At 45.2% G+C, this 27,398-nt stretch overlaps 1 protein-coding gene and 1 long non-coding RNA gene across 6 annotated transcripts in view; one reads left to right on the top strand and one right to left on the bottom strand.

Annotated features, from left to right (window-relative positions):
- LOC136431404 (cytochrome P450 26A1-like) overlaps positions 1-15,424 on the bottom strand; it is a 24,688-nt gene extending 9,264 nt beyond the window's left edge. Inside the window, exons 1-2 of one of the 4 annotated variants that reach the window (XM_066422757.1) lie at positions 14,314-15,424; positions 8,030-8,381 (exon numbers count right to left, since the gene is read on the bottom strand). In XM_066422757.1, the coding sequence (XP_066278854.1) occupies positions 8,030-8,200 (171 nt within the window). In that variant the 5' untranslated portion in view covers positions 8,201-8,381; positions 14,314-15,424. Of the gene's footprint in view, positions 1-8,029; positions 8,382-8,468; positions 8,856-14,313 lie in introns of those variants that run through there. The other 3 variants (XM_066422758.1, XM_066422760.1, XM_066422759.1) reach the window with 3 other exon arrangements.
- LOC136431406 (uncharacterized) lies at positions 4,693-26,035 on the top strand. 2 transcript variants are annotated; one of them, XR_010755050.1, is made up of 2 exons: positions 4,693-4,999; positions 25,499-26,035. It is a non-coding gene; the product is annotated as an uncharacterized lncRNA (long non-coding RNA). The 2 variants fall into 2 exon arrangements; XR_010755049.1 differs by lacking the exon at positions 4,693-4,999 and adding an exon at positions 11,008-12,216.
- The last annotated feature ends 1,363 nt before the right edge of the window (positions 26,036-27,398 follow it).

Genomic DNA, 27,398 nt, shown 5'->3' with positions numbered 1-27,398 from the left:
GCCTTCAACATGACCCCTCAGGACCTCTACCCCTATCCATGACGCCTTGAAACAACACAGCCAACACGTACACATACTTCAGCATACAATATAACACATTTTTACACTTTTCTCGTTAATTATGCAAAACACTTCGCCCAAAATCTAATCATCTTGAGATTTCCCACATACACACCGACACACCAACTACGACAACAAACCATCCAGGCGTTCTCGACTTATTCTGTTCACTAACAGACACACAGACAAGCATCAACGAATAACCTTCTCGACGAAACTTCGTCGACGAAGGTAACTAGTAAGAAAAAGTTGAATAGTGTCTGTTTGCTTGATTACTTATGCCGAGGCGCTGCGCTCCCCATGGGAGCATGCGGCCATGAGTGAGTGAGTGAGTGAGTGAGTGAGTGAGTGAGTGAGTGAGTGAGTGAGTGAGTGAGTGAGTTGGCGAGGTTTGCCTTTGTAGTTTACTTTTCTGCCTATACCTGTCACTTACACCACCAAAGTCAATACAATAAAGACCCATGTACATGGTTTCTGTACGCATTGGAGGTGTATCAGCAACTTTGTCGTACACGATTATAAATGTTACAATATATGAAAACTCATTCGAGTGTCCGCCACGCTTCCATGTCCCTGGCCACTCCTTTCCGTCGCCCTATCCTAGACCTAGATTACACCTGTAGTCATTCGTTTACCTCTAAACGAGCTGTGGTCGTGACTTTCGGGTCACAGGTAGTTTTTGGGCTCGGAAACAGATAGTGTAAGCCGCCCCCTAGCAGCTTGCTTTGTAATTGCATGGGGATTACTGAAGAAGGTTTTATGGGTTCTCATAAATTTTGGCTTGTAGCGAAGTTGGTGCTTAACTTGCATAACTAAAGATGGAAATTTATCACGTCATTACGGTTGATGGCCGAAATTTGTGATACATGGAAATGAGAAAGAGAGGAAAATCTAATGCTACAGATATCAATCATGTAAATTAGGACCTCATTTGTCCAATAATCATAACAGGCTATATTACATAGACGGGAATTTCATACCCGTGATACATATAAGTTAGGTAGAGGTAAACAAAATTAGACATAGTTGATGCTAATTACGGTTTCATTTGCATGAGGAAATATCATTATAGCGTAAAGTGAAAGGATAGAACTTTCATTCTTGTGGCTCACTCACTTAGCACTAGTTTTACTTGTAATACAAAGCAAGAAATACACCAGCAGCGCAAATCAAGATACAAATGTACAAACCACCAAGAAATAAATAAATAAAGAATATCGTCTAAATCAAGCCATAACTAGAGTTCCACGACCCCACCAAACCTTCGCCTTTTCGAGTGGCATATCATGAATGTTTTGCATTCATTATGCAAATAAGGACCTAATTTGCATAAATCATGTCAGATGATCATATTCTTTACCAAAATAAAACAAGTTGTTCAAAGTATGAGATTCTTATCTTAGGCCACTGCAGACACCAAATTTAGTGCGCTCGGGCGAAAAAAACACAAGGCGGGCAAAAAAAACAAGGCATCCACATTTTCAAACTTAAATACCATAAAGCATGTAAGACGCGATAAAACACGGTATCACAACAAGTCTTTTATCCCTGTATTCAATAAAACATTAACTTACGCTGACGTCAACACTAAAATAATTAAATTATGATTTAGATCCGGGTCTATATAACAAGACGGCAGAGACACTGGGGCGGGAGTCTGCTGAGTCATGAGGCAGACTGACGGTGACTACATGTTGCTGGCTCCGCTCACTTTTCCTCAGCTGAAGTTCTCCAGCTCTCCGCCATTGCTGTTCTGACTGTCTGACTGAATTGTCGTGCCTTAGAAATCAATTTTCATTCTGTCTTCAACATACAGACATTTAGACAATGGTCTACTCAAACCGCATGACATATTGAAGTTACTTCTGACCCTGTTATTGACTTTGTTAGTAGTTCACTTCATTTAAGAACAGCACATCGGATTACTACGTTGTTGATAATAATGGCACAGCAACTACAGACTATATTACAAGTTTGGAATGAGGGATGCACTGTGTCTTCCTGTAAGTTGGTGACGACGAGCAATCTTATTACAGCTTGCATACACAATGATTGTACAACGCATTTGTACGGAGTTTTCACCATCCTTACATGTGCAAATGCCTTTTTATGGTATCTAGAACGTTTTTGCGAAAGAACTGACAGTAGTTTGCGACATATGGTACTATTTTCGGTATGTTGACCATTGCCGAAGGGTAAATTTTTATCTTCGCCGAGTACTATAGTACTCGGGGTAGATTATGTTTTCGGTTGAGCCGGCTGTTTGGTGGGTCTGTATGTATGTCAAGAGCATAACTCAAGAAACCTTTGATGAATCTTTATGATTTTTTGGAGGTGTGTAGTGGTTGTGCAAATGAAGGTCAAGTCCAAAAATGGTTCACCTTGCATTTTTCAACAGTACTGCAGCGGACTTTTAATTTTTGAGCGTTTGTATGTAGGCAAAAAAAGTGACGGAAACGTTGATGGATCTTCATGATTTTTTGCAGGAGTGTAGATATTGTAAAAACGGAGGTCAAGTTCAAAAATGGTTCTCCTGGCATTTTCCGTCGGTACTGCAGCGGGCTTTGTGTGGATGTGTATTTCTTGTGGACAACATAACTCAAGAAGCTGTTGATGGATCTGTATGATATTTAGTGGATAGGTAGGGTTTACGGAAAGGAAGGTCAAGTTCGATAATGGGCCTTCTAGCGGGTACCTAAGGTACTGCAGCGGAGCTTCAAAATTTAGTGGCATATTTTCTGAAAGTACTATGGTCATGATATTTGTGTGGTAGATAGTTCATGCCACAAGAAGTACGTTCTGTAAGTTTGGCCCCCCTAGCGGCTTGTTTAGAACTGCAGTGGGTGTTTTTGTTTTGACATTCGGACACGTATTACTTGAGAAGGGGTGAAGAGATTGTCGTGAAGTTTTCTATTTAGAGAGCTTAGATGGTGCTTTACACAATCGATGTCTAATTGTAGACAACAGGAGCTAATCTGCATAATTAGTAAGGATAATTGTAAATCCATTTCACTCCATAATGGGGCATGTGACAGTGTTCCCCAAACAGGCCAGCAGAAGGCCTTGCCTAGAAGTATAAATAAACAGATGGTGTACATAAATAAACAAATTGGGTAGTCTCACTACAATTCAAGCAGATGTGTGGGTCCGGTTGGTTTTTTAAGTGTTCAGTTTCGGCATTTTTGTCCAACACACGGTTTGAGACATAACGGAAAGGGAACAAAATAGAAAGCCTTACAAAACACCTAAAACATGTGAATAACCAGCCGGACCCACTCCTCTGCTCAGAGAGTACACTGCACCAAAACGGCACCACTGCTAGGTATTACCTAGCACCGTATGGAAAACTCAAAGTAACATACTATGTCTTGCAAAATGTGTATGATATGGAAGAAAGATTTATTCTATTCATATATATTGACTGTACCATTTAATTATAACTTTCAATTTTTTTGATGACCAGTTATAACATATATCAGCACACTATACACATATACTAGTCCTGTACCACCAAATGATTTGTATCCCTATCTAGACTGGACTCACCCCCCACCATCATAACTTTCAAACGGTATGGTGTATGATCAAGTTTGCAGGGGGTGATAAGCATGTAAATATTAATCATCATCATCATCATATCGTTCCTCCTCTTACGAGGTGCAGCAAGAGAAGTTCGTCCTTCAGAATTTCTTGTCATTCATTGCAGAAAAGAGTTCCTGCCCTTCCAAATTAGTTTAAGTTTCTGTGAGTTTCTTAATCACCCTTCACAATAAGCCTTGATTATTTGGCGAAGATAATATGTTCGTGGAACTCTAGTTTTTTTAAATTTCAAAATCAGGCGAAAATCAATGCGCGCGCTGATGTCATCCATAAAATTTACTTGCTGTGGCCTTAGCAAAGAAAGCTATTGTAGCATTTCCGGCGTTCATTTGCATAGTTGATATCTATCGATATTCCTCTCTTTCTCAGACACCTATGTCACGTGTTTGAGAGTCCTATAATGGACCGCAGTGGATTTATAAACTTTCCTCTTTAATTATGCAAATTAGCTACTGATTTGCAGGATTAATATATGATCTTGTCAATCACCACTCAAACTATTTACATACCAAATATCAACCGTCAACCCCCGTTCTTCAGTTATTCCCTTTCAAAGTTTTGAACAAAATAGGCTCCTGCAGTTAGGGGGCCCAACCCTACACAACATACTCTCCTTCCCGGGAGCTATCTACCACTAAATCTAAAAATCATGACCATAGCATGTCCATAACACGAGATATCAAACCCGGGAGTTCCCCTGCAGTACCATAGCAAGCCACTAGTGGGCCCAAAATCTAATCATTTCGAAGTCTCAAGAAGACCTGCCCACATACCAAGTATGAAGGCAATCCATCCAAGCATTCTCGAGTTATACTGTTCACAGACGGACACACATACACATGAACGCTGTGTAAAACATAACCTTCTCGGCGAAGGTAATTATTGTCTTTATCTGTTCAGGTTAGAGGTCGGGTCACGTTTTACACATTCCCTGGAAGGCTAACTTTGTTGTACATCTATGACCCCGCTCACAGTCAAAAACACCAATCGGATGAGATATCCTTATAAGTTCTAAGAGCCGGGGGAAGCTCCAGTAGCATATCTCTAATGCTCCCCACATTCCAGTCGGACTGGCCAAGATTGGTGCAGACTATGACGTGCCGGGTACTCTGTTGAAAATATTCAGAAATCCGGGTATACGTAGTTTCCGGTATCTTGTTTTTGAAAACAGGTTTGTTGGAGGAACTTGGAGGTGTATTCTTCGTCCAAACGTACTGAGACCCTGATAGCGACGTGTTCTGCCTGCCCGGTCAGCTATCAGGACGTTTCGGCACCTGGACAGGCCCTGGCGTCTAGCCGATCGATCAGGACGATTCGGCACCGGGCCCGGCGACTCGGGGTAGGGTATGGTTAGGGTCCGGCATTCGACCAGTCGGTGTTACTGCCGAGGCACACACAGTCTAGTGTCGTTGCGGTCTACTCAATACGTTAAATACGTTAGCATGGGGAGGTATCATCTTCTTACACAGACATAAGACTCGGCTGACGCCTTTCCGTATTAGTTAGGTTATTTACCCACTTCAGACCGCAGGAGACTACAATAGCCTGTACGGCATAGTCAGGTGAGCTCACGGCCATCCCGGTCCCTATCCTCCCACCCGGCGCCGTCCGACAGACTATCTTCAATAACAGGCAGGATAGAGAGGAGGGATCAGCAGCCCGGTTATCATAGCTAATGTAAGGGGACAGTTCAGTGACCGGGACTCAAAGCTCCCGCCTATCACACTAAGTAGACTGAGAATACATGTTATTGTTGGCACATTGAGCGGTAAGGTTGATATTAGGCGCGATTAAACAACTACCTACGCAAGCTCGGAGCGAGGATTTATCACTCCCCGCTGCCCAGGGCATCCATAATCCTAGCAACTCATTACAACAGCGCTTTGTTGTCTTTTGTTTTGCCATGCGAGATGCGGCAGCTGTACTGCTTTACCTGGTCTGATATAAAACCCGAGACCAACGACCTTTAGCCTACGCCCCCCGAAACACCGCTAGTACATTGTACGGAAAATGTGCCACCCCAAATAAAGGTGTTGGTGAGCGGCACAGGTAATTATGTCGGTCTCAACTGATTTACGGAGCCCCGGCCAGACCTGCTCGTGTTACCGCCGCACAAAGAATACATGTATGAGCTGCACGTCGCCTGGCAAGGCCCGGCTGGTATGTAGTGACGGCTGCCAATCACAGACACATAAAGGTCAAAGGTTTGGAGGGGGCGACACTTTCCGATCTTATCTTTGGAGTCTTTTTACCATTCAAATTGTACCAAGAGAGAGAAGTGCTCACACTGTCTATTTGTGAAAAATACGAAGTTCGAGTTTAAAAGATTGGTTAAATCGTACAAAACGACATTTAAGTTGACAAGGCTCATGGACTGATTGATGTTTAATTAGGTGTTACTCATAGACCCCGCCGAAAGTCAGTAGAAATCGTTTTTTAAACCAACGGCTTCGGGAGTTAAGCCGCGATTTTCTATCGTTGTCAAGAGTGAATACAAGTAAAAAGGTGGGAATAGCGACAGAGACATAGAAGTATGATTTACGCTTGGCAACTCCGGAAAAATTCAATGCCTAACTGTTCATATAGGAGCACAATCACTCCGTCTCTGTCTGACGCCGTGCAGCGCGCATAAGAACGGCTAGAAAACAAAGCAACTTTACAGCTTTATTTACGAGCAAGACATCCGTAGATATGACTTTTAACGCCGCAAAATCTAAAACTATCTACTCGTTATGTTGTTTCTATTAAATGTGAAGTGTTTTTTTGTTGTTGAATGTTCATTGTTGAGAATGAGGAGGTAACCACTGATCGTGACAACTATCCAGATACTAGTAGTTCACTCACCATAAAAACCTTCCCAAACTGCCTTCCATAACAAACTCACCATAATTGAAAATAAGTCAATTGTAAAACGATTCGGCCGAGATAAAGTGAACCGAACTAACCACTTTCTTGCGCCCGAGGCACCCGAACAACTGTTTTAGCACATTATCAACATGGGCGGTGGGAGAATTACTCAGCCGGCAACACATCCGCGCATGTCGGCTGGGTTCGGCTGACCTTACGGACCACCATGCTAGGCTAATGCACCCATACAAACTGACACCAGTAATACTCTTCAGTCAAATCTGCACACAGCACTGACACATCACAACAACAAGAGAAAAGCCTAAATCACACAACAAAGGACACTGCCGGATCTGAAAAGTTTACTCTGACTGGTGGCTCGAGGTTGCAAATCTAGGCTCTACCAGCCTCCGCGGGTCGCTGGGAAAATAGTAGAAATTGGCCAAATAGAGTCAATTGTATGAAGGGAGTCGGCTACGGAGATAGGGTCCAATATTGCAAATGTTACCCTCCATGGCCAAAGTCCCCCGGCAAATGTTCTCCCTATAGCCGGCGTGGTTAGTCTGGTAGAGACTATTGCAAATCTGCGTACGTCCACCTACTAGAATCTACACGTATATCCTCTCTATATATCAGCACTGAGCAAGCGAGGGGTGGTGGTGGTGGGCATATTACTGCAGGTTTCCTACAAAAACGGCTTGAACCGAGGTACAAATTTGCAATATAGTCATTTTCGCATCATCAATAACATACACGAAATATCCAACCACCATCGCACCTTGTAGCAAGCTAGCACCATGGCCACTAAATATTCTCCCGGCTTCGCCACAACATCGGCACGAAAAGGACAACAAGTTGACCAGCGCATGGAGAGTTGGTGTACATGTACATGTAGTGACTTTCTCGTTAATCTTGATTAAAAAACGGTAAGATCGACTTCTGTAATATACGATGTTATCTCCAACTGAAGATTCTATTCTGAGCTGAAAACAGTTTATTTCTAATAACTGTAGCGGCGAGCGACAACTTAACTGATTACTCAATGCGACCAAAACTATACGATTTCATACGTGTCGACGTACCGAATAAAGGTTTTTATACTTAGGTCGGGAGATAGAAACTGCCCTGTACACATGAAACGTGGGGTTATTTACTCTCCAATCAGAGATTGTGGGGAAGACTGTGACCTTTTTATCATATGTAAAGTTATATTATAAGTTATCATTATATTTATGTCCCATTTTTTGTCCCCACTTTTGGAATGTCCGGACAGAAAGCTGGGCATATGATGATAGGCGACAATTTTCTCCACCAATTTGTAGCTCTGCTAGGAGAGTAAGGTAATTCTTACTAGAAATCGGTGTCAGGGGAGAGAGGCCCGGGCGTGTACTAGTCGTCGGTACACCTATGGACGCGCGATGCGTTTTTGACGAGACCTAAACATATACATCATCGCAAAGAGTGTCCTAGAATGTGAAGGAATCATCGTCCACTTCTGTTGTGAAGAAGAGTGTGTTCTTACCTGCGACACGAGGCTGAGCGTCTCTCCGATGAAGGGGAGACCCATGCTTCCCGGCGGCAGGGCGATGTCGGAGCCGGAGTCGGACCAGGTGTAGTACTGCGTCCACAGCTTCCAGGACAGCAGCAGCGCGACACACGGCAGGACCAGGACGGTCAGGAGCTCCACCAGCATCTTTGCAGCTTTGTGTCCCGACGAAAGCCTCTCCTGGAGTTTATATGGAGTGACGGTGACCCTTTGCCGCAGCCAAGCGGGCCTGATGGACGAGCCGAGAGCGTGGCGGGCTCGGTGTCTCGCCCGAGCCGATCAATGGCTGTCGCCAGGCGCTGAACCCTGACGCCGCTCACTCACTCTGCTGAAGCAAAGACGCATGTCGCAATTAGCTAGGTCACTCACGGGGCAGTGTCTGATCAAGATTTACCATCGACTTAAAAAAACTTACCCTGCACTGGAATTGTTTTCTCCAGAAGTGCAGCGTCGAGGGTGAAACCATAAAGAGCGCCTTGAAGAATCGTAGGCTATCAACCCGTCATGTGCGCCCGTCTGATCTGTCTCCGAATGGCGTCGGCCGTCAGACTTAATGTGTAGAGGCTACTGACAGCGTATTGGTAGCTGGAATAACTACTATTTTCAGAGCATACCCAAATGAAAGGTTTGAATATTCACAAGAGGGATCATTAAGTCGATGATGACGGTGTGTAGAAAATTTGCATGCGACTTCAGTGATTTTTGTCCGTCCCAGTTACAGCCTACTCTACGGTGAGGTATGTTATTCCAACTACAGTAACCGTTACTACTAACTTTACGAACCTGACTGATATTTTTGACAGGACAATATCCCCCCTGTGTGCAGCCTAGAGCTGTGTACGTATTCTGCTAAAATGGGAAATTTGCCTACTTATATCAGACCAGGCGACAACGCTTGGGAATCTCGTCAGTCCTTCGCAGAAAGGACTAATCATTCACAGGAATGTAACTGTATTGTGACCCGGATTACGTCAGGGTTAGAAATAAGAAATAAAAAAACATCCTCTCTTTTCCACTGCTATTAGCATTACTAAGCATTTCCATTGCTGAGCTTTTCTACGATAGAAGTCACAGTGACGTGTCCCAAGGTGATAGAGGGCGAGCCATGACTGTATCAGAAGTTACACCACACAGGCATGTGGCGGGAGATAGTACAAGATGAATGTTATCTTGACGTCTGATGTGTCCCACAAAAAGGCGCTGTGGCCTTCACAGGACCTCGGAAATCTGTAATATTTTCAAGTTGACGATCGCAATGGTATCTGACGTCAATGTGGCTATTTGATGTCATATTTGGCGCAATTCGCAACTTTGCGCACACGATATCGTCTGTAGCCGTAATGCGGATTTCTGACAAGCAGCTGCGGAAAGTCTTGTAAGATTTTTGGAGGACAACATTAAGAAAATTATGAATAGTCAAACAACTTAGATATTAAATCAGTTGGCTGACAGAGTCAGGGCCCGGACCATGTATACAACATAAAAACGCATTTCAGCTGAGTGGTACACAGGTACCGTATATGGACATGACATGTTGCCATCTTTGAAAGGCTTCTCACTGATACTTCAGTCAACTTCGATGTCCACAAGATCTCTTACGATAATTTCATATAAGTCAAATGATCGGAAAAAAAAATTTTTAGAAAGGAAAAAGTGAGCGTGTAGCGCGATTATGGACTATCTTACTCCTCGAAATCGTTTTGTTGAATTTAGAACACTCGATCGGTAGTTGGGCTATCTATTTCTACACACCGCCAAATTTTGTCTGATATGGCCGAAGTTTTCAACTATCTTCAATGTCTGCTAAATATCAAAGAGTGAAGTTAGAATATGACATGTTGGGTAAAAGTAAGAACTCGTCAGGACTTACGATTGTGGTGTGTCGTTTTTTTCTGTTGACTGGGCGTGATTTCTATTGACGAGGAGATTCCATATTCCATACTACATGCATCACATACCACGTTATCTTTAGCAGCCCCGCATTACACACAAACAACCAAACATGTACCGCCTCACTATCCCAAACTTAGTAAACATATCGACTTAGCTGGTTACAACACCGAGAGAATTCTAAAGCAAAACTTCAGTGGACGTCTTGAAACGGGATCGGTGACATTGATTATGAAGATAAGTACAGTACAAGTATGTTGCATTGTGATAGTGAACAGATCTAGCCGTGTGACCATACCTTCAGCTGGTGACGGGTGAAATCAAATTCTACATACTGCTTCCATGGGTTTATGTAAATTCAACATAAATCCATTACGAAAATGAATGAAAACAACACAAATGTAAACCAGTTTCGTGTACTGTCATGAATTCTTTCTAGCTTGACAAAAATCACATGTATGATGAAAATAAATGTTTAACTTCAAACATTGAACATTTAGTTTCTTTTGTGTGTTACGTTAATACACGTACAGAGGCCGTGATTCGGTGTGTATTTTCAATAGATGTTAATTGCGACTTCCTTCCACGTTCAAATAGACACAACATTGAAGTATTGGGTGTAATTTGTTTTGCCGATTGGTTTGATAGTTTAGTTTTTCCATGGAAGTATAATGGGATACTGGGGATCAAAACGGCTACTGAAAAACACTGTAGAAGAAAGACGTTGATCATTCTAGTAATTGTGGACAGAGGGTAGAAATCCGATCCTACGGAAGACACGGATGAAGCAGTTTTATAATGAGTATGCAGATATGAAGGAAGGGCGCGATAAATCCAATTGTTATCTATTGTACGGTTTCGCTCAGGCAAAAATAACAAATAATTAGGAATGATTGCCTGGCTTGGAATGGTGATTTCGGAGGCAACCAAGTATTCCGCGGTAATGTCGGTGAAGTGGAGCCACAGAACCCAAGTACGATTAAATTCAGAAAAAAATAAGTTGCAAACCCGGATATTATCATATGCTACCTCACCGACATGTTGGCGGTTGCCATGTCGTGTGCTCGGAGGTCTTTCTAACCGTGAAAAACTGCGGAGAAACAGAATTCTTTCGGGATTGTTTGGCGTCCCTTAGTGGATGTAATCGGGCGTGAGTAAGTTGATTGAATTTTGGGAGTGAGCTGGAAGGAGAAAATAGCCGAAATCGCACATATTCAACTCTCCTGGGTTCCTGCAATCATTTCGGCTTAGAGAGGCAAACTGATCGAAATGACGCGGCTTCCTGGGGCTAATATCTCCCAATCTTGTTGGAGGGGGAGCAAATCAGACAACTCCGAAACAAACAGTATGAAAATGTTCCCTTTGGCGTGCAGAGAGTGGCCCCACCCTATTCACACCCACATTGTTGAGAGTTAATTACGGTCTATTCTGACACTCTATTCACACAAATGGTTCTCGAAAGGGTGCCGTAATCTGTTTTAAATTAGGTGTCAATGGTTCATTCACTATTGAACTCTATTCATGGCCGTCAAATTTTAACGCTTTAGAAACGAGCGGGGATCGTAAAAGCTGCTGCGGTGAACTCCGCTGTGGGAAACAGGCGCCGCGATCTTTGTTGATTGTAATCGCTAGGTAACGTCTGTTGTTCCACCCGTAACTGGTGCTGCCCTTTTCAAGGGGACCACTTTCTGGCTTTACAAGTCACGCAAGGAAGGCTCAGAGAACAAAAAGCCAACGGTCTTATCGCCAAGGTACATTGTAGGACCGAGAGTTCGTTGTGTTTTGAAGTGTAAGGATTTCAGACCGAATCTATTCTTGTATTTCATGGTGGCTTATTCACCGCCGTTCTCTGGCACCAAATCACCACCCGTTTCAGGTAGAAAGCGTCACTGGACAAAGCAGGTTACTTTGGCTTTTCTTACCAGGCTAATCTGTGTGTTCAGGGATGGCTAGGCCTGGAACTACCCAGAAAATGAGGGGAAGAAGTGAGCTGCCGGCCGCAGGGAGGGTTAGACCCCTTGTTCCAGATACGCTCGCCCGGCGTGACATTTCAAACTCAAACGAATTCTTGCTTGCCTGTATTGGAGCACAGCCAACCACTGCAGCAAAACACAGCCCCGACAGAGTTGAATTACCCACTTGGAGTCTTTTACGTGCAAACCATTTCTTGTGGGATCCTGTTGGATTTTGTCTGCTACGTCAGAGGGCCGGTATACTATACTATAGCTGCGGCTGTAGGGAGAGTGACAGCTCGCCAGCGGAACTGATTTATGGTAACCGCTACTGTTCACTGTCACTTCTGTTGTTCCTCGTCCTCACCAGTCAATTGTTTCATCAGACTTGAATTGAACTGTTTACTCTCTAGCAGTAACCGTGCAATGTCTAGTTTCTTTACACAAACAACATCGCCAGAGGAGAGCGAACGCCATTTTTCAAAGTTTGCAGGTCACCCGTGCCTCATGCCCGGCTACTCCCAGCCGGCCTATTTAGGTGCCGCTCTGACCAGGGTGAGTTTACGAACTGTGACATTTGCGGACCATTCGATCCGCCAGCGATAACATGTTAGGCACACCTCGGGCAATGTTTAGGTGAACCGCCGAAGATAATGTCCCATACAGGTCCCTTTCAAGGGCCCGATTTCTGCCGACTAATGGGTACAATGGACGCTGCTAGGTTAAAGTTACTATCTCATAACCTTAACAGTTACAGTCACACAGCATGCTGTTGTTCTGTCATTGATTATCCCATGAAATTGTCTTTACTTTAGATCATGACAACACGGCCTAGCAGGGCCACATAAGCCAAAGACTGGGCGCCACTCTACCAGTCTGATCTGTAGTCATACCACTAGATACTAAGAAAGAAATAGACCAAATGCATTAATTCGCTTTGCGTGGTCTCTCTTATATATAAAGAAAACTAGCTTGCTGTAGAACGACTTTGCTACTGCATTGAATACTGTCTCCTTGATTTCTATGTAATTTTAGTGATCTGTTAGTCGCCTTCATATTGTCAACATCACCACAGTGTCTCTATAAGCCATGGTCTGAGAGGACATTGTGCAGCTAACCTTATAACCTAAGCACATGACTCCCTCAGCTTCCTATAAACCGGGAATGACAACGTACCATGGCCAAGACGTGAGAACAGACTTAACTGTTAACATGAATCAACATCCACAAGCCTCCAGAATCTACTGGATGTGATATCAACACATGAAAAATTCACAGAAAGAAAATCGCCTTAATTACGCGCGAAAAGTGCGGCTGCAGCGTGCTGTGGAGAGTACTGTAGTGTTGGTTGAAGTCTTCGTGAATAAGCTTAGGGCAACACAGGGGTACTTTTGTTGTAGCTCAGCACTAGGGCTTATTTTCAGTTCTCCCTCATGATGTTGCGTATGTAGAATTCAGAATTGCGCTAAGTTTTCCGTTGGCTTACGTAAGCAAACCGAGTGCTGCTTTCGACAATGATTGCTAGTAGAAGGAATCTCCACAACGTCTACAATCGGGCGTTTATAGTGGGCGCCGAGAGCCGTAAATCATCCGACCTGTCTGTGCCGGCCTGAAACCAAATCTTGAACGGAACACGCGTGAACAGCAAATCGCCATACGGCCACTATTGTGCCAACAAACCCTGCAGAATAGTCTGGGTGGATAGTGTTTCCTGCGCGGTGACCACAACGATTATTGCTGAACGTCCATTATGTGCGGTACGGTACTTTTTCTCCTGTTTGCCAGTAAGTTGCTAACTGCGTGTCTGGAGGTTTGAGCAGGTTGGAAGCGAAGTTGACGGGTTGTAAGGTTATGTCTAGGACCATCTTACTGTGAACTGGTGGCGATGTGTATCCAATCTACCGGACAACTCCTGAACATTACAGACCACGGCAGACGGCTGGGTCAGGCTGAAGTCCTACCGCCATGAGAGACTAGGCGTGTCGGGGCGAGCTGAGCGCAGGGTACATACACATGTAGTGTGAAGGTATCATAAATTAACAGGGCACTCAAGTCAGAAATCGTAGCCACTTGAATAGGGAGGTGACACTGTCAACTTATCAAGTGATCGTTTCCGCAACAAACAGGTCCTGACGGACGACAGGGGAAGACAAACTGCTTCGCTCTCGTCAGGCTGGAGAGAACATGTTTGAGAAGATTCTATCAAGAATGCGGTGGGGAGTGCATCAGCGATTAAGATATTTAATCTCGTAGTAACACTATTACCGTGTGCATGGAAAAAGATGCCACAAAACAGACGACACCCACCGCCGACAAGAACCTGCAAAGTCCTACTTCTCACAAACTATCAGAAAAACAATCCCTGCCTTTTTACGGCATATATAGAGGAAAAAAATGCATCGATATACGGGCACTTACCTCAGCTCAATAGAAAAGTTTGTGTTGATGAATTGTCAGATGCGTGCACGGGTAAATCCTACTGGCTGGTGTCGGGCGGGTATGAGGCTGTCGACAGTAGCCGGTGTACCGGGGAATGTACTGGACTACAAGCCCAGTCACCACTCAGGACCTCTTATGTTGGATAGCCTGCTCTTGAAAGACACCTGCATTGATTGTGGCTAACAACCAATCAGCGAGCTAAGAGAACTCAACATTTGCATGTCTTGCATTAGTTAAAAGACGGCTGAGGGGCATCACATGGGCTGGGGGCAATCCTGGATGTTCACCCTGGCTACAGACAGCCCCGGGCTCCCTCAGTCAGCCTGTCTGTCCGAAAACAACCGTGTGCTTTGATCGCTACTGTCCCCATTATCACCCACACCGCCGTAACGTGAGCTGTCTTTCAACTTCAACAGAAGAGGCAGTTTTTGTTATGTGTCATCAGGTCCTTCTGTGCGGCTCGCAATAGGTCAGGGGACGGGGGGGTCAGACAAAGTTCAACAAAAGTTCACCTGGAGTTCATAAAGACGGCTTCCTTTTATTTGAGGAGCACTTCACCTGCCTTTTGACACCTCGCTGTCGATCAATCGACGGCAATTCAAGTGAATGTTCCGAATACCTGGAGCCGCACTCGAGCTTTTGTTGGCCATTGTCCGCTGGGACAAAAGGCAAGCTGTAGGGGGGAGCCTCGCGGGGGCTGCCGTGCGTGTCTGCAAGGTGTGGGGCATGAAGGGACCGCAACTGGCGACTTGCGAGAGGAGACACGCTTCAAGTTACAGCAGGTTGTGAGTGACAGCTCTATTGGACGGCCCGCATGTTTCTAGGGCACATTCCACTACGCCAGCGCGCCCAGTGGATAAAGGTTTGGTGCCGACGTCCGACAGTGTCCTTACCTGCCCAGCGGAATGCTAGTACTCACCTCCTTTATACGCGCGTGGCGGCGGCACCATGGGGACGGAGAGGTGACCAGTACATGTGTTGGGCAGGGGGTCGCCGGGGTGTCTGATACGTCTTATCGGTCCGTATAGAAAAAAAGAAGGGGGAACTTTTAAGACAAGCTTTCTGTCAAAAACGTCCAAAGATAAAAAGAAGAAATTCTAAAAGTATACGCTATCTGTAACCTGGGTAATACTTATATCGGCATCTAAATGACTGTATATACTGTACCTTCTACATGGAGCGAACACAAGCTACCGGCCTAACATTCAGAGTAAGGCAGGCTACTTACTATGTACCAAAACCGACCAAAGGGACTACGGCTCATCTTCAGTCCTACGTGGTCCGGAAGCACAAGGTATTCAGATAGAGGTTATATAGAACTTCAGGTTCCCCTTACGTGAGCTTCAGACGACCAGGTATAGTTTTGTCAGTGGTTAGAAGTGGAAGAAGTGAGGGTCTGGCACCTTTGGAGTTGGACCAGTACAAATCTATATCGTTGTACCTGTGACACCAGTGTAGTGCATAACTCTACACTCTAGTCGTTAGTTACAGACACCGTTTTACGACCACACGAAACAACGCGCCGATAGTCGTGTGAGGTCCATGGAGGGCCACAAACACAAACCTGACAAGAAAATTGTGCTGCGAAATGTCGAAACATGTCAAAATTATACGTCATAAAGAAGGCTCCTGAAAAGATCCTCTAGACTAAATAGCCGTGGGTGCAGAGGTGCCAGTGACAGGAATATTAATTACTCTTTAATTGGACATTGAGTGGTGCAATTTGGCGCTGTAGATGACAGGGCGATACTGAGGTTGGGACACGAACTGCCGCGGAAGTGTGGCGCTAAGTGACACTTCGATCGACGCGAGGAATGCGCCCCGGGTTATGCCGGACACTTCCCACTGTCACATTGCCTTCTACAGACCGGGGGGCTAGCTTGGATGTACAAAGAAGTCATAAGGCACTCCCCAGGTCAGGCCAGTTAGGACAAATGCCTCTTTTTAAAAACTGTCATCTCTCGTGAAACTGCTGGTACAACTTTTCATTTTGTTAGTTTTTATTCCGCGACGCCCTTAGATAAACACGACAAAACTAGTTGAAACATCGGGCTTCCTTACTAATCTCCAAGCAGACCCAACGGTTACAAAGACCGTATCCAACTAGCAGAAGGAGTTTTTATAGCAACCGGTGCCTGACAACTTCCCTGGCTGACTGGAGCTTCTCTGGCTAGCTTGTACGAGTTTAGCACCGTGGAGATCTGCTTGGAGATTACTTCCTTACAGCAGAAAGTAGTTCTTACAGAACAGCCCTGTGACGTAGCTCCTTGTTGACCGCCGGGTCTGTAATGCCATCGCACGACGTAACGTAACGTCAACTCCTCAAGACCACCACACTAAAAAAAGAGATCTACTAATGCAGCATCAGTGATCCCCGAGGTACGCACACGTCAGATATCCAGATGTCCAAGACATTCTTGATAAGGCCTTGGTAACGCAGATTTTTATGTGGCAGTCTTATTAGGGCACCCGCGTAACTACAGTTTCTAAATTTCGTTCGGAAAACATTTTAACAAGTTTATCCACACTCGGCCATTCGACGCTACTCAACGATGAAAGAGCCACGCACTAACACTAATACATCTCATGATCGAATCTTAAAGTTGCACAAGCACAGAAGCACACGCACGAAGAGCTCTGTTTACTTTGTGGTTTAATGCCGAACCATGTGCCAACAGGGATAGACGTGTTCATCGACTTTCATAGGAATCGAAAGATTTACACACCACAAGACTTCTGGGCAGCTCTGAAGCTGAGGAGTATATATGTTATTAATTTTGTGGAGTTTTGCTGCCTTTGGCGTTTCAGTACAATCGTACATCCAACGTTTTTGATAATTGGTAGGCTGTCAAATTCTCCACTGTATTCCTGCTCCCCATCAATATCAATTTGGAGGTGTACTGTTTCTGGGGACTGAGCCATGGACAGCTAGAAGTGCAGTTTCCTTCCCACCCAGTTCTCGTTTTTAGCTACTGACCAGACTCAGGTGAACGCCGACAAAGTACAGCATTCTGGGCTCCTACTGAAGTCCTCCTTTGTTTGGGGAGATGAATGGTCTCTGTTTGTTCTACCACGATGTGTAGGATACAACAGTGGCGAGGCGACAGCTAACCGCACACCTGTGTCGGGTTACCTGTTTGAAATGGGCCAGTAGGGCTGACCTTCGCCTCACGTGAGAGGCAGACGGTATGTGGGAACCAGTTAAGACACAGGTGGAAACTCCCGTGCCGTCGTTCCCTGTGCCTTGAAGCCTTGCCCTCGAGCCAACTGTTTGCACCCACCCTGCATGTAACTGGTGTTGGTGGCAATCCCATACAAGTGTAGTAGAGACATTTAGTGTGCAAGATGTTACTGTAATTACAACAGGAAAACGAGCAGTCTATCCCTGGTGGTCAAGAGACACCAGACATCTGTTACTGATTACTTGGTAATAAAGGGGATGGACATCTGTCCATCCATATCAGTTCTCACAGGCAAGCACTGAGTGAAGACGTCAATCCTTGCTCTCCTAGCTAGTGCCTTTATATACTCAACACTGGTGGCATAGCGGTGGTTGCCGTTTTCGAACGGCCGAACCCGCCTCGACGCAAGCCTTGGCCAGCTAAAATGCCGCCCGAGTCGCCCGGCAGCGAGACCAGCGGCTACTAAAGCAATCTCCGTCCGCGCTGCGATGCTACGCCTGCCATCGTGCCACGTCGACAGCCAGCAGCCCCGACTCACCACGCGTACGCTACCACGCCGTCCGTTTAGCCAGCCTGCCGCCATATCACACCGACCCAGCTCGCCCGACGTGTCTCCATGCCGCCCTCTAACAAAGCCAGCCTGCCAGCCGACCACGTCTGCCATGTGCCAAGGCGTCCGGACTCCCTGCTCGCCGTCGCTGAGGCCAGAGCACGCCGCCGATGTCCTGATGCCACCCGCCGCCGACCACGTGCGCAAGACCCCGTGAGCGCTGTCCTGCCGACTACGCTGCCGTCCTCCTGACCCACCATGCCGACTTGATCGCGACCCAGCCCGACTACCCCTACGACGGAACCCGTCGCTGCCCATCCGTGATAACCAGCGTGACCTTCTACCGTGAAACTAGCCAAACTGTGAAAAAGTACTTCTCCGCGTATCCTGCCCGACCACTGAACTTTGTGCAACATCTCGAACTTTTGTGGTTTGCTTGTAGCCAGGTACCATTATTGCACGATGTCTTGTATTCTTGTATGTTCGTGAGCCTACGGGTGACGGACCCGCCAGGTGGACTATTCGTAAGCCTACGGGAAACGGATCCACCTGGTGGACGCTATATTGTATTGTTTTGTATTGAGACTGCATGATGCCTTCCCTAGATAGAACTGATTTGCCTACGGGACGGTCTATGCTAGATGTGACATGATTGTGAGTTGATATTTGCCGACCACCTTGAAGTTGGGTAATGTCGGATACTGCGTTAACCATGCTGCGGTAACGTAGAATTTGCTCGTACTTGACTGCTATGTCAGTAGCGAAGCCGATTTTTGCTTGTTTATGTTTGTTGTTTTATGTTCGTGCTTTGAAGTACCCAGACGCCTCTGTCTCTATCATCACAGCAGCAGTCCGTCTGTGAGGCTTTGTTACCTTTGTCATCATCCGGAAGAAGTCAATTGCTTGTCACACCCGTGCCCATTTATGGCATTGCAATGTTTACCTTACCATCTCTGTTTATATTATTGTATCTGACCTCTCTGTTTTACCTGTCATACTTAGAGCATACATCAATAGTTATTTTAAAGAAGTGGGGACCACTTCTAAGTGTACGGGGGAGTATTGTAGTAGAGACATTTAGTGTGCAAGATGTTACTGTAATTACAACAGGAAAACGAGCAGTCTATCCCTGGTGGTCAAGAGACACCAGACATCTGTTACTGATTACTTGGTAATAAAGGGGATGGACATCTGTCCATCCATATCAGTTCTCACAGGCAAGCACTGAGTGAAGACGTCAATCCTTGCTCTCCTAGCTAGTGCCTTTATATACTCAACACAAGGGGCGCTCAACAGACCTGAGGTCGGGAGGAAAAGTCTGTTTGTAGGCCAACTTAAAGCAACATGGACGCATTCCGGATCTTCCCACGGTCGGCAGTGGGTCGGGATTAGTCACCCAAGTAGTAGGCCACGCACTTCTTTCGCACGACTCTATCAGTACTTTTGCACGACTAATTCTCGATGGGACATGGATAACTTACAACTAATTCACAAATGACTGTCGTGGATCTGACTCCATGCCGTTTGCGTTCAAAATGGCGGAGTCAGCCTCGGTGTCAAACTTTCAACCATATCGCCTTTATCTCCATACTGTGAACTTCACATTGAGATCAAACTGACATCAGAACTGCCTCAATTTTCGCCCCGACCACGCGACAGCTGCCCAATGCCGACTTACTACCCAACAAAGCGTTCGAAGACTCTACCTGTATTTGTTAAAACTACAAATATTGCACCTCTTGGTAGTCCTTACAAATATTGCACCAACTACCAAGTAAATGTCTACATATGCGACGAACTTGGCAGACATAGAGATACCGGACAACTTTAGAGGGCAGACTACGCCACACTTACCGTGCTGAGTGCCTGAACCATTTCTTGGAAGCCGGTAGCCCTCTCCCGGCTTGCACATAGGGGGATAGACTTTGCCGACCTCTGCTCTGGTACGTTGGAGTGTGCGGTCTTGCACTAAATCTCACCCCTCTTAAGACCTTTTTCTGTCATGAAAACTGTGTTTTGTGTTCCTAAAGGCTCTTCATGGGCTCATGACCCAAATTAAGATTTCACCAACGACTGCACAAGTCTAAAGTTTCTTCCTGTACTACGGCGTCTTTAGTAGATGAGATTAGTTACCGGAATTGATGTACAAGTTGTCATACGTTGTTTGTATCACACAGAATTGTTTGATACTAATGTTATCGTACTATAGCCCTGTGCATTCATGTTGTAACTTTAATTCCTGGCAAAGCCGTCATTTCTAGCGTGCTGTTTTTAAGGAAATGAACATTTCATGAGATCAGTGCTCAGGCATGGCGTACGTCAATTATAAATCATAATCCTCGTTTGGGGCGCATGGTTTCACTTGGAGATAAAATGGTTCCACTTACAAGAATGATGTAATGAATATAATTACAAAGTCGTAACGTAATGATAAGGGCAAACTCTTACTCTTTTTATTAACTCTTTTCTACTTTCACACACTTTTATTTCCTCTATTTCGCAGACTTGTAGAGATGATCCGGTAGTGGATATCTAGAATCTCCATCATAAGTCCTGTGATGTCTTTTTCACATGCGGACGCGCCATGGTTCTATCGTGTAAACGAAAAAGGCTGCTTGATTTATGGTAACAATATGTGCTGGACACAACAGTCTCCTCGCTCTACAAGTTGGGCTTTTTCGAGGCCTATGATCTGTATGACATGTCAATTCTATCGTACTCGGTTTCTCGTAGGGGCGCGGCCACAAGCAACACTGTGCAATAGAACTATGCAATCAGAAAAAAAATACTATGAGCCTTTAATATAAAGACAGAACCTTAGAGCCTGCTAAAATGGCTTCCAGACTTCTTGGAAATTCACAGTCATCCAACAGTTGAGCACCCACGTTGGCTAAACAAAGACGATATAGACCGAAATGTCAGAGGTCAAGTCAGTGGCTTTGTTAGATACTGTCTTTACTCGACAAGCTCTATCAACCCTCGAGAGCCGCTCTTCTTAGATGTCCTGTGACAGTTCGGTCACATTGACTTTGTCAGTTTATCATCCATCTCATCAAAACACGCGGTCCTCTTACTTTGGCTGACCTTCGTCTGAAGGCGTCGACGCTGTTCTCCCGTTACGAGTAAGTTAGTGAATGACAGCCATAATGCCTTTATTCAAAAACATCTATGTATGATTATTGGATTCGGACATTCACGCTTTCGTGATCTTAAAGGTCATTCACATCCCTTTGAAAGTTCACGAATGCAAGGTCCCATATCCTCTAAACGTCAGGACAGTTTTCCCCAACCTGTCTGACTATCATTCCACACATGCCGCACGGGCCGTCCCAACACGTGTCCTCCCGGTGAACCCACAGTTTACCCACGGGCACTTCAAACCTTCATTTCTGTAAATTACAAACAGGTATTCTATAATGAATGCCTGAAGTCTGATGGACTGGCGAGAATGGCCGGCCAAGTTGTTCCGCCATGGCCCCGGACATACGATAGTTCTGAAGAACTGAAGATTTTATTTCATGTTTGCATTACGTTTCTGCCTTGCCTTTGGCTGGCATACATACAACATTCGTCGTAGGACGTCGTCCGATTTTGATGTCGTACGATTTTAAAGCAGGCTGTGACAGAACCAACCGCCGACAAGGATATAAGATAGCATTTTCGGTAACAAGACTTTTGTACGACTCGTGCACGACTATGTTAAGAATGCCCTCAGTGTGCGACCGATCGAAGGACGATCGTACGACAAATTGAATGTGACCAAGGTCCTTATGAACTGATCTCGCCAGGCCATAAATCAAGTGAAGAGAGTTCTTCTGTCACCATGTTTTAGTCGGGTATCTGAGATGTATGCTTGTACGTCTGCGCTTTTGTCGTCTTTTCGTAGCAATGAAAAGCCAGATTAAACCTGCACACGCGGCTACTGCATTTGTAACCATCTAGTTCTTTCCGTAACACGCCCTCGAGAAACACTCTGTGGTAAAGGAGCCGGAGACGACCCCCATCCTCAGCTGTGACTTGCACTTCCCTCTATGCTCGATCTTTTGATCTGTCGGTCAGACGAGGGTTAATCCTGCACAATTCCGTTGGCGTCTCTGTTCTCCTGAACATGTGGTGAAATGTTGATAGCGACATTTTTTTCAATTTCTCAATCAAATCTTTCGTCTTATTCCGTTTTGATTAGAATTCCTTCCAAAATATTGATCTTAACTTTTCCTACCGGAGCAATTTTATAGCTTAACAGTTCCATCGCCCTGGCTTCTTTCGTTCCGCCAGGTTACAGTGGTCAGCTCCCGAGGACGGTTGTCACGGCGCGGCCACAGTCGGCCAGGGATTTTCAGTGAGGCTATGACAGACTACGTCACCTTTCGATTTCGTAAGCTTTCGTCACAAGACAGCTGAGGAACGACACAACCTGGACTGTGCCAAGAATGTACTCAATCTGAGCCTCCTTCGCAGACTTCCAGGGAACGGCGGCGTATATATTTGGGGGTTGGGGGTTACGCGATTTCTTACGCAGGCAGGCAGGCAGACTATCGCCGCCGAGGGAGTTATGACGCCGAGGGACGTTCGCCTTAGCTTCGCCGAGGGAGTTATGTCGCCGAGGGACGTTCGGCGGCGAAAGTCCCTTGGCCCGTCTAAGAAATCGCCTCCCCCCAAATACTAGTAAATACGCCGCAATTCCCGGGAAGTCTGCGAAGGACGGGGTTCCCGCTGTCGCCAGTGGCGCTGACGCCAGTGGCGCTGACGGCAAAAGTATAATGTAAAGAGAGCCTAACTCAATCTGTTGTCGTAAATCTATTGTACAGCGAATGTGACCGCACCCAAAGTACCCAGGATTCGCTGTTACGGCGTGTTTATGCGCTTTTCACAGAAATGTCATCTTCCCAACAAAAGTACATTTTTCCTTTCGCTATCTATTTACTACCAGCATATGGCATCGCAAGAGTTTCCTTACTCGGACAGTCCCTTTGTTATACATAGCATCAGCATAGATTACCTGTTTTCTGAAACAGCTGCAGTACTGTACCTCCTTGCTGTATTCATGTGCTGAATGCGGGCAACACACTTACAAAAAGATTTTGTCTGCAGACTATGAATCCAACGCCAGCCTTATCCTAATGACTCTGTAGGCTGGTGCTATTTCTAAAATCCCTGTTTTAAAAGACAACTATAATTTTGTTCTCAAACTAGAGTGTATTTTCACAGTACTTACTTGCTGTAGAAATAGCCGTTTGCACTGAAAACGTCTTGTTGGAAATTCTTCTCTGTGAGTACACCGCCCGTTTGTTCTCAACTGTTCTCAAAGATTGGCCGATTCTTAACTATACCGTTGACTATAGCTACAAGTGAAATACAAAAACTTCGCTCGACTTTAAAGTCTAGGGCGGGTTCCTCCGTGAGAATGACCGGGGGCATAACAGGGTCGTAATATGTTTCACACTGCCACTGTCCTTGACTTGACGGGAAAATATGTTCTCATTTGACACTACAAATCACTGTCCTGGTGGAATGTGCCTGGCTGAATTTTATCCAATATCTAAAATTAATTCAAGATTGTAGAGTTTGTATACATTAAATCAAAAGGTAAGCTATGAACACAGTTTTATATCTTGATGTATGAAATGATGGGCTATTTTCTCATACATCTTCAGTTCAGTTCAGGTCGTCCTCATACGAGGTGCCATTCATACATCTAGTTTGCTGAATAACAGCAGTCTCCCTGCATAATTCATGAACATCGTTTGAGAATATCTCAATACTTTATCAGCCATTACACCAGTAGTTCTAACTGATCATGGACGCGGTTCGATGAAGTACCAGGTCGTACAGCAGAGTTGAGTTTATTGAGTTTATTGAGATACCCTCTGATAGCAGATATTCGTTCCAAAGTGAACAGAGACACAGTACCGGCGACTAACGACTATCACACATGTCACATGCACTATCCAATAGTAGCCGCAGGACATACTGTAACGTTAGAAGTACAATAGACTCTGGACTTTTCACCATATGAAGAAAACTGTCTGTAGAACTATCTCTATCTCTATCTGAATTTGAGTAGATCAGGAACTGCTGTCCATTGCTGCAATACTATCAATGGCTATCCACAGTAGAAGTACCGGTACTAACCCAAATATAGAGAAGCCGTTATTATTACTAGGGGTTATTAGTAATAAGCACTAGGAGTGCACGCGCACTTTTTGAATGACAGTTGATCAGTAGACATGTATAACGTCAGACGGGTGTAGCTGGGTAAGGTGCTAGGCGGCAGAACAGCTCTAATGTGGCCACGAGAACGCCATTTTTTGAAGTTAAATGAGTTCCGGGATCAAGTCCCTCCGCATGCCGGTCAAGGCTGTTCTGCGCAGCTGTTGGACGGGAAAGCCGGCGTCATACCGTCAACGACCTTCGGCCAAATTTGTTGATCGCCAGGAGGTCGTCGGAATTTCAAAATCGCCGGAGAATCGAGCGTACGTTTTGCCTGAATATCTACCGTGTTACACCCGACACTATTCAGTGACCTGCGAACTGAGGTCTATCTTTAAAAATGATCGCGCAGTGATCGGGATTTCACCGGCCACATTCCGGCCGAACATGCAAATAGTAGGAGATAAAAGTCGCAAGCAGAACGACTTTGAGGCGTTTGATTACGACCGAATTCTCAGGTTACGTTGCAGCCCGTAAGACACTTTTCCTATGATCCCACTCCAAATATAATGAATGAATGAATGAATGAATGAATGAAGACCTTTATTGTACATTCGTTCCCCGAGGGGCTAGATACAGGTCGTCTAACATAAACCCAATAACTAACATGTAAGTGACATAGACAGTATAAAGTACATAGTTTTAACATATGGTAGACGAAAGTGATAAGCTAACCTAAACCAGTAGAGTTAACTTCTCGCTTCTTTGTACATGTGTAGATGTATGAACAGATCATGTTTCTTATACAAGGGTTGTCTAGACGCAACAGAAATATGAATTTATCCGTTGAGTTTAGATATTCAAAGTATGGGAAATTTTCATTAATAACGTTACATTTGAAAAGAACATTTCTTCCTTTATCGTAAAGTCTACAATCTAAAATGAAGGGCCGCATATATATATACAGTGATACAGTGATACCAACAGTGGCAGTAATTTAGAACGCGCGAGCTATCTTTAAAGTTTAACGACGATTGTCTTTGGTAATCTCCAAGCAGATACGATTTTGACCCCGTAGATATCTGCTTGGAGATTAGGCCCTTTTCCGGGGGGTGGGGTGTAACATTATCGTTTCTCCCTAATTGCAAATGCAAATCCTTAGATAATGTACCCCCTATTGAACTGTCATCGGACGAACCAGTATGATTAACACTTCAGCTTCCTCCTCGTTGATCCATGATGAATATACATACATCTCTATTTTCTTTGTATTGTTTTCCAGAAAACCGATACTTTCCCACAAGTATCTTGACTTCCTCTAGTTCAAGAACAGTTCATGGTGTTTCTGAGGCGACCACCATATGTGAAGACTGGTGTATCAGTGATGGTTGTGTGTACAGACGGAAGGGTCATCACGCCCCCGGGCGTACTACAGACGGGCTCCATCAATCCTCGTTACCGCGCGGCATGCCCACTGCTTTGTCAGTGACGGTGAGAAACGGCAGGATGCTTAGAACCGTCATGGTGGCTCGACAACACGAGACCCAAACACGTCTTGTGCTCAGCACAAAACTTTGACACTGTAGAATACTTCTCTCGTTTTTTCCTGAGTGTAAATAGACCTGAAATGAAGTCTACTACAGAAGTGTACTACAGTCTCTCAGACTGAAGTACGCTTCTATGTTTGAATTCACGTCATTTCTCGTTTACACTCGAAGCTGTTAAAAAAAGAAAGTGTAAAGCGTGCCTTAGCCGTGGCGGCAGCCCATGGCAAATGTCATGGTCAGTTAATCTTCTATTAAACGGATACATTGTTTTACTTTCTTTTTTTGTGGAACTTGCTTTCCCTTTTTCTCTTTTTTTTCTGTCATTATTGTTGCCTGACTGAAATTAAAACTGTTTCACTTGGCGAGTGTCACCCCCCTCTGGGCAGGAAACCCCATGCAGAGTGAAGGCGGAAACCCCGCACTGGTGTCGTCACACTTCGCACCTACTCGAAAATAGCATTGCGTGTGACCAGGATTAGGTTAGATTTGATTTCTTTACAATATAATAGAGTAGACAGCCAGGTTGGTCAGTATGTAGTGTGTAGACAAGTAGAAGAAAAGACGTTACCACTTAGTTAAAAGACGCACGTTAAGAATAACGGTAGATTAAGAACGTTACGACATGAGATTTTGAGAGTTGATCCTTAGAAGCAAGGCTCTCTTACTAGTGCCATTTCTCCGCAATGTCGCGGGCAGGGTGGAATGGGGATACATGTGTCAATCACCCTCCCCCTACCCCCAAGGACAGGGCAGGATTTGAAAAGACAGTTCTGACAGCCGTGGTCGGCCCTTATCTCCCCTTATCTCCCTTCCTGTCTTATCGTGCTGTCTTCAGTTCTCCCCCTCCTCTCCGCATCTCTCGGACGAGACCCACTCGGGACCTGCCCATGTTCTACACTCTCGGTCCATCAGAAGCAGCCTCTAATTAAGCGGCCTGTGGTGCCGCAGTGGAATGCAACTCCCGAAAAACACGTTCCTTCAAAAATGCGCGCCGGCCGGACTTTGAGCCTGCCCTACAAGGCAGTGCGCGGCATGGAGGTCTTTGCCGGGAATTCGGGATGATTTATAACAGATGGCCTCTAATATGACATCTCTGATCTGAGCCCCTCCCCCGCGGAGTAAGTCAACATGAAAGGCTTCGATTGTCCTTCTCTTTCATGGATTAAAATACTGCTAGCAATTATTACTTTTCTTGAGGCAATTTCGAAGCTGAAAACCATGCTTCCTTCCTCAGTGTCATCTAACTTGACTTCTTTTATTCTCCATGCTCCTGGTCGTTGTTATTTTAATCCCTCCATCACTGGGTTTTGGTGTTAAATAAAGACCCATATTACTCATATATCATCCCACTCAAATCCTCAATATCAGAGCTCTTCTACAGCAATACTTCAAACAAAAATAATGTGAAGAGAGTAAATAGTAGACACACGAAGTTGATAATATTGTTTGCATTTCCCCCCAATGTGGTGCGTATTGGCTACGCACAGCGGGGAGGGGGGCATGCCGGGCAGGCTGTGAAGAACTCCCGCGGAGCTGTCGTGTCCGTAATCCCCGTCCCCTCCCGCCAATCAAACTGCCATTTTTCATCCCTAAACTAGCCCGTGTCAGAAGTCTGTCCGCGCGCAGCAGGCGGGT

The sequence above is a fragment of the Branchiostoma lanceolatum genome, chromosome 3, assembly GCF_035083965.1.
Source record: "Branchiostoma lanceolatum isolate klBraLanc5 chromosome 3, klBraLanc5.hap2, whole genome shotgun sequence".
NCBI classification, from domain to species: domain Eukaryota; kingdom Metazoa; phylum Chordata; class Leptocardii; order Amphioxiformes; family Branchiostomatidae; genus Branchiostoma; species Branchiostoma lanceolatum.
The sequence above is the reverse complement of the archived record's forward strand: the minus strand, read 5'-3'. Positions and strand labels throughout refer to the sequence as shown.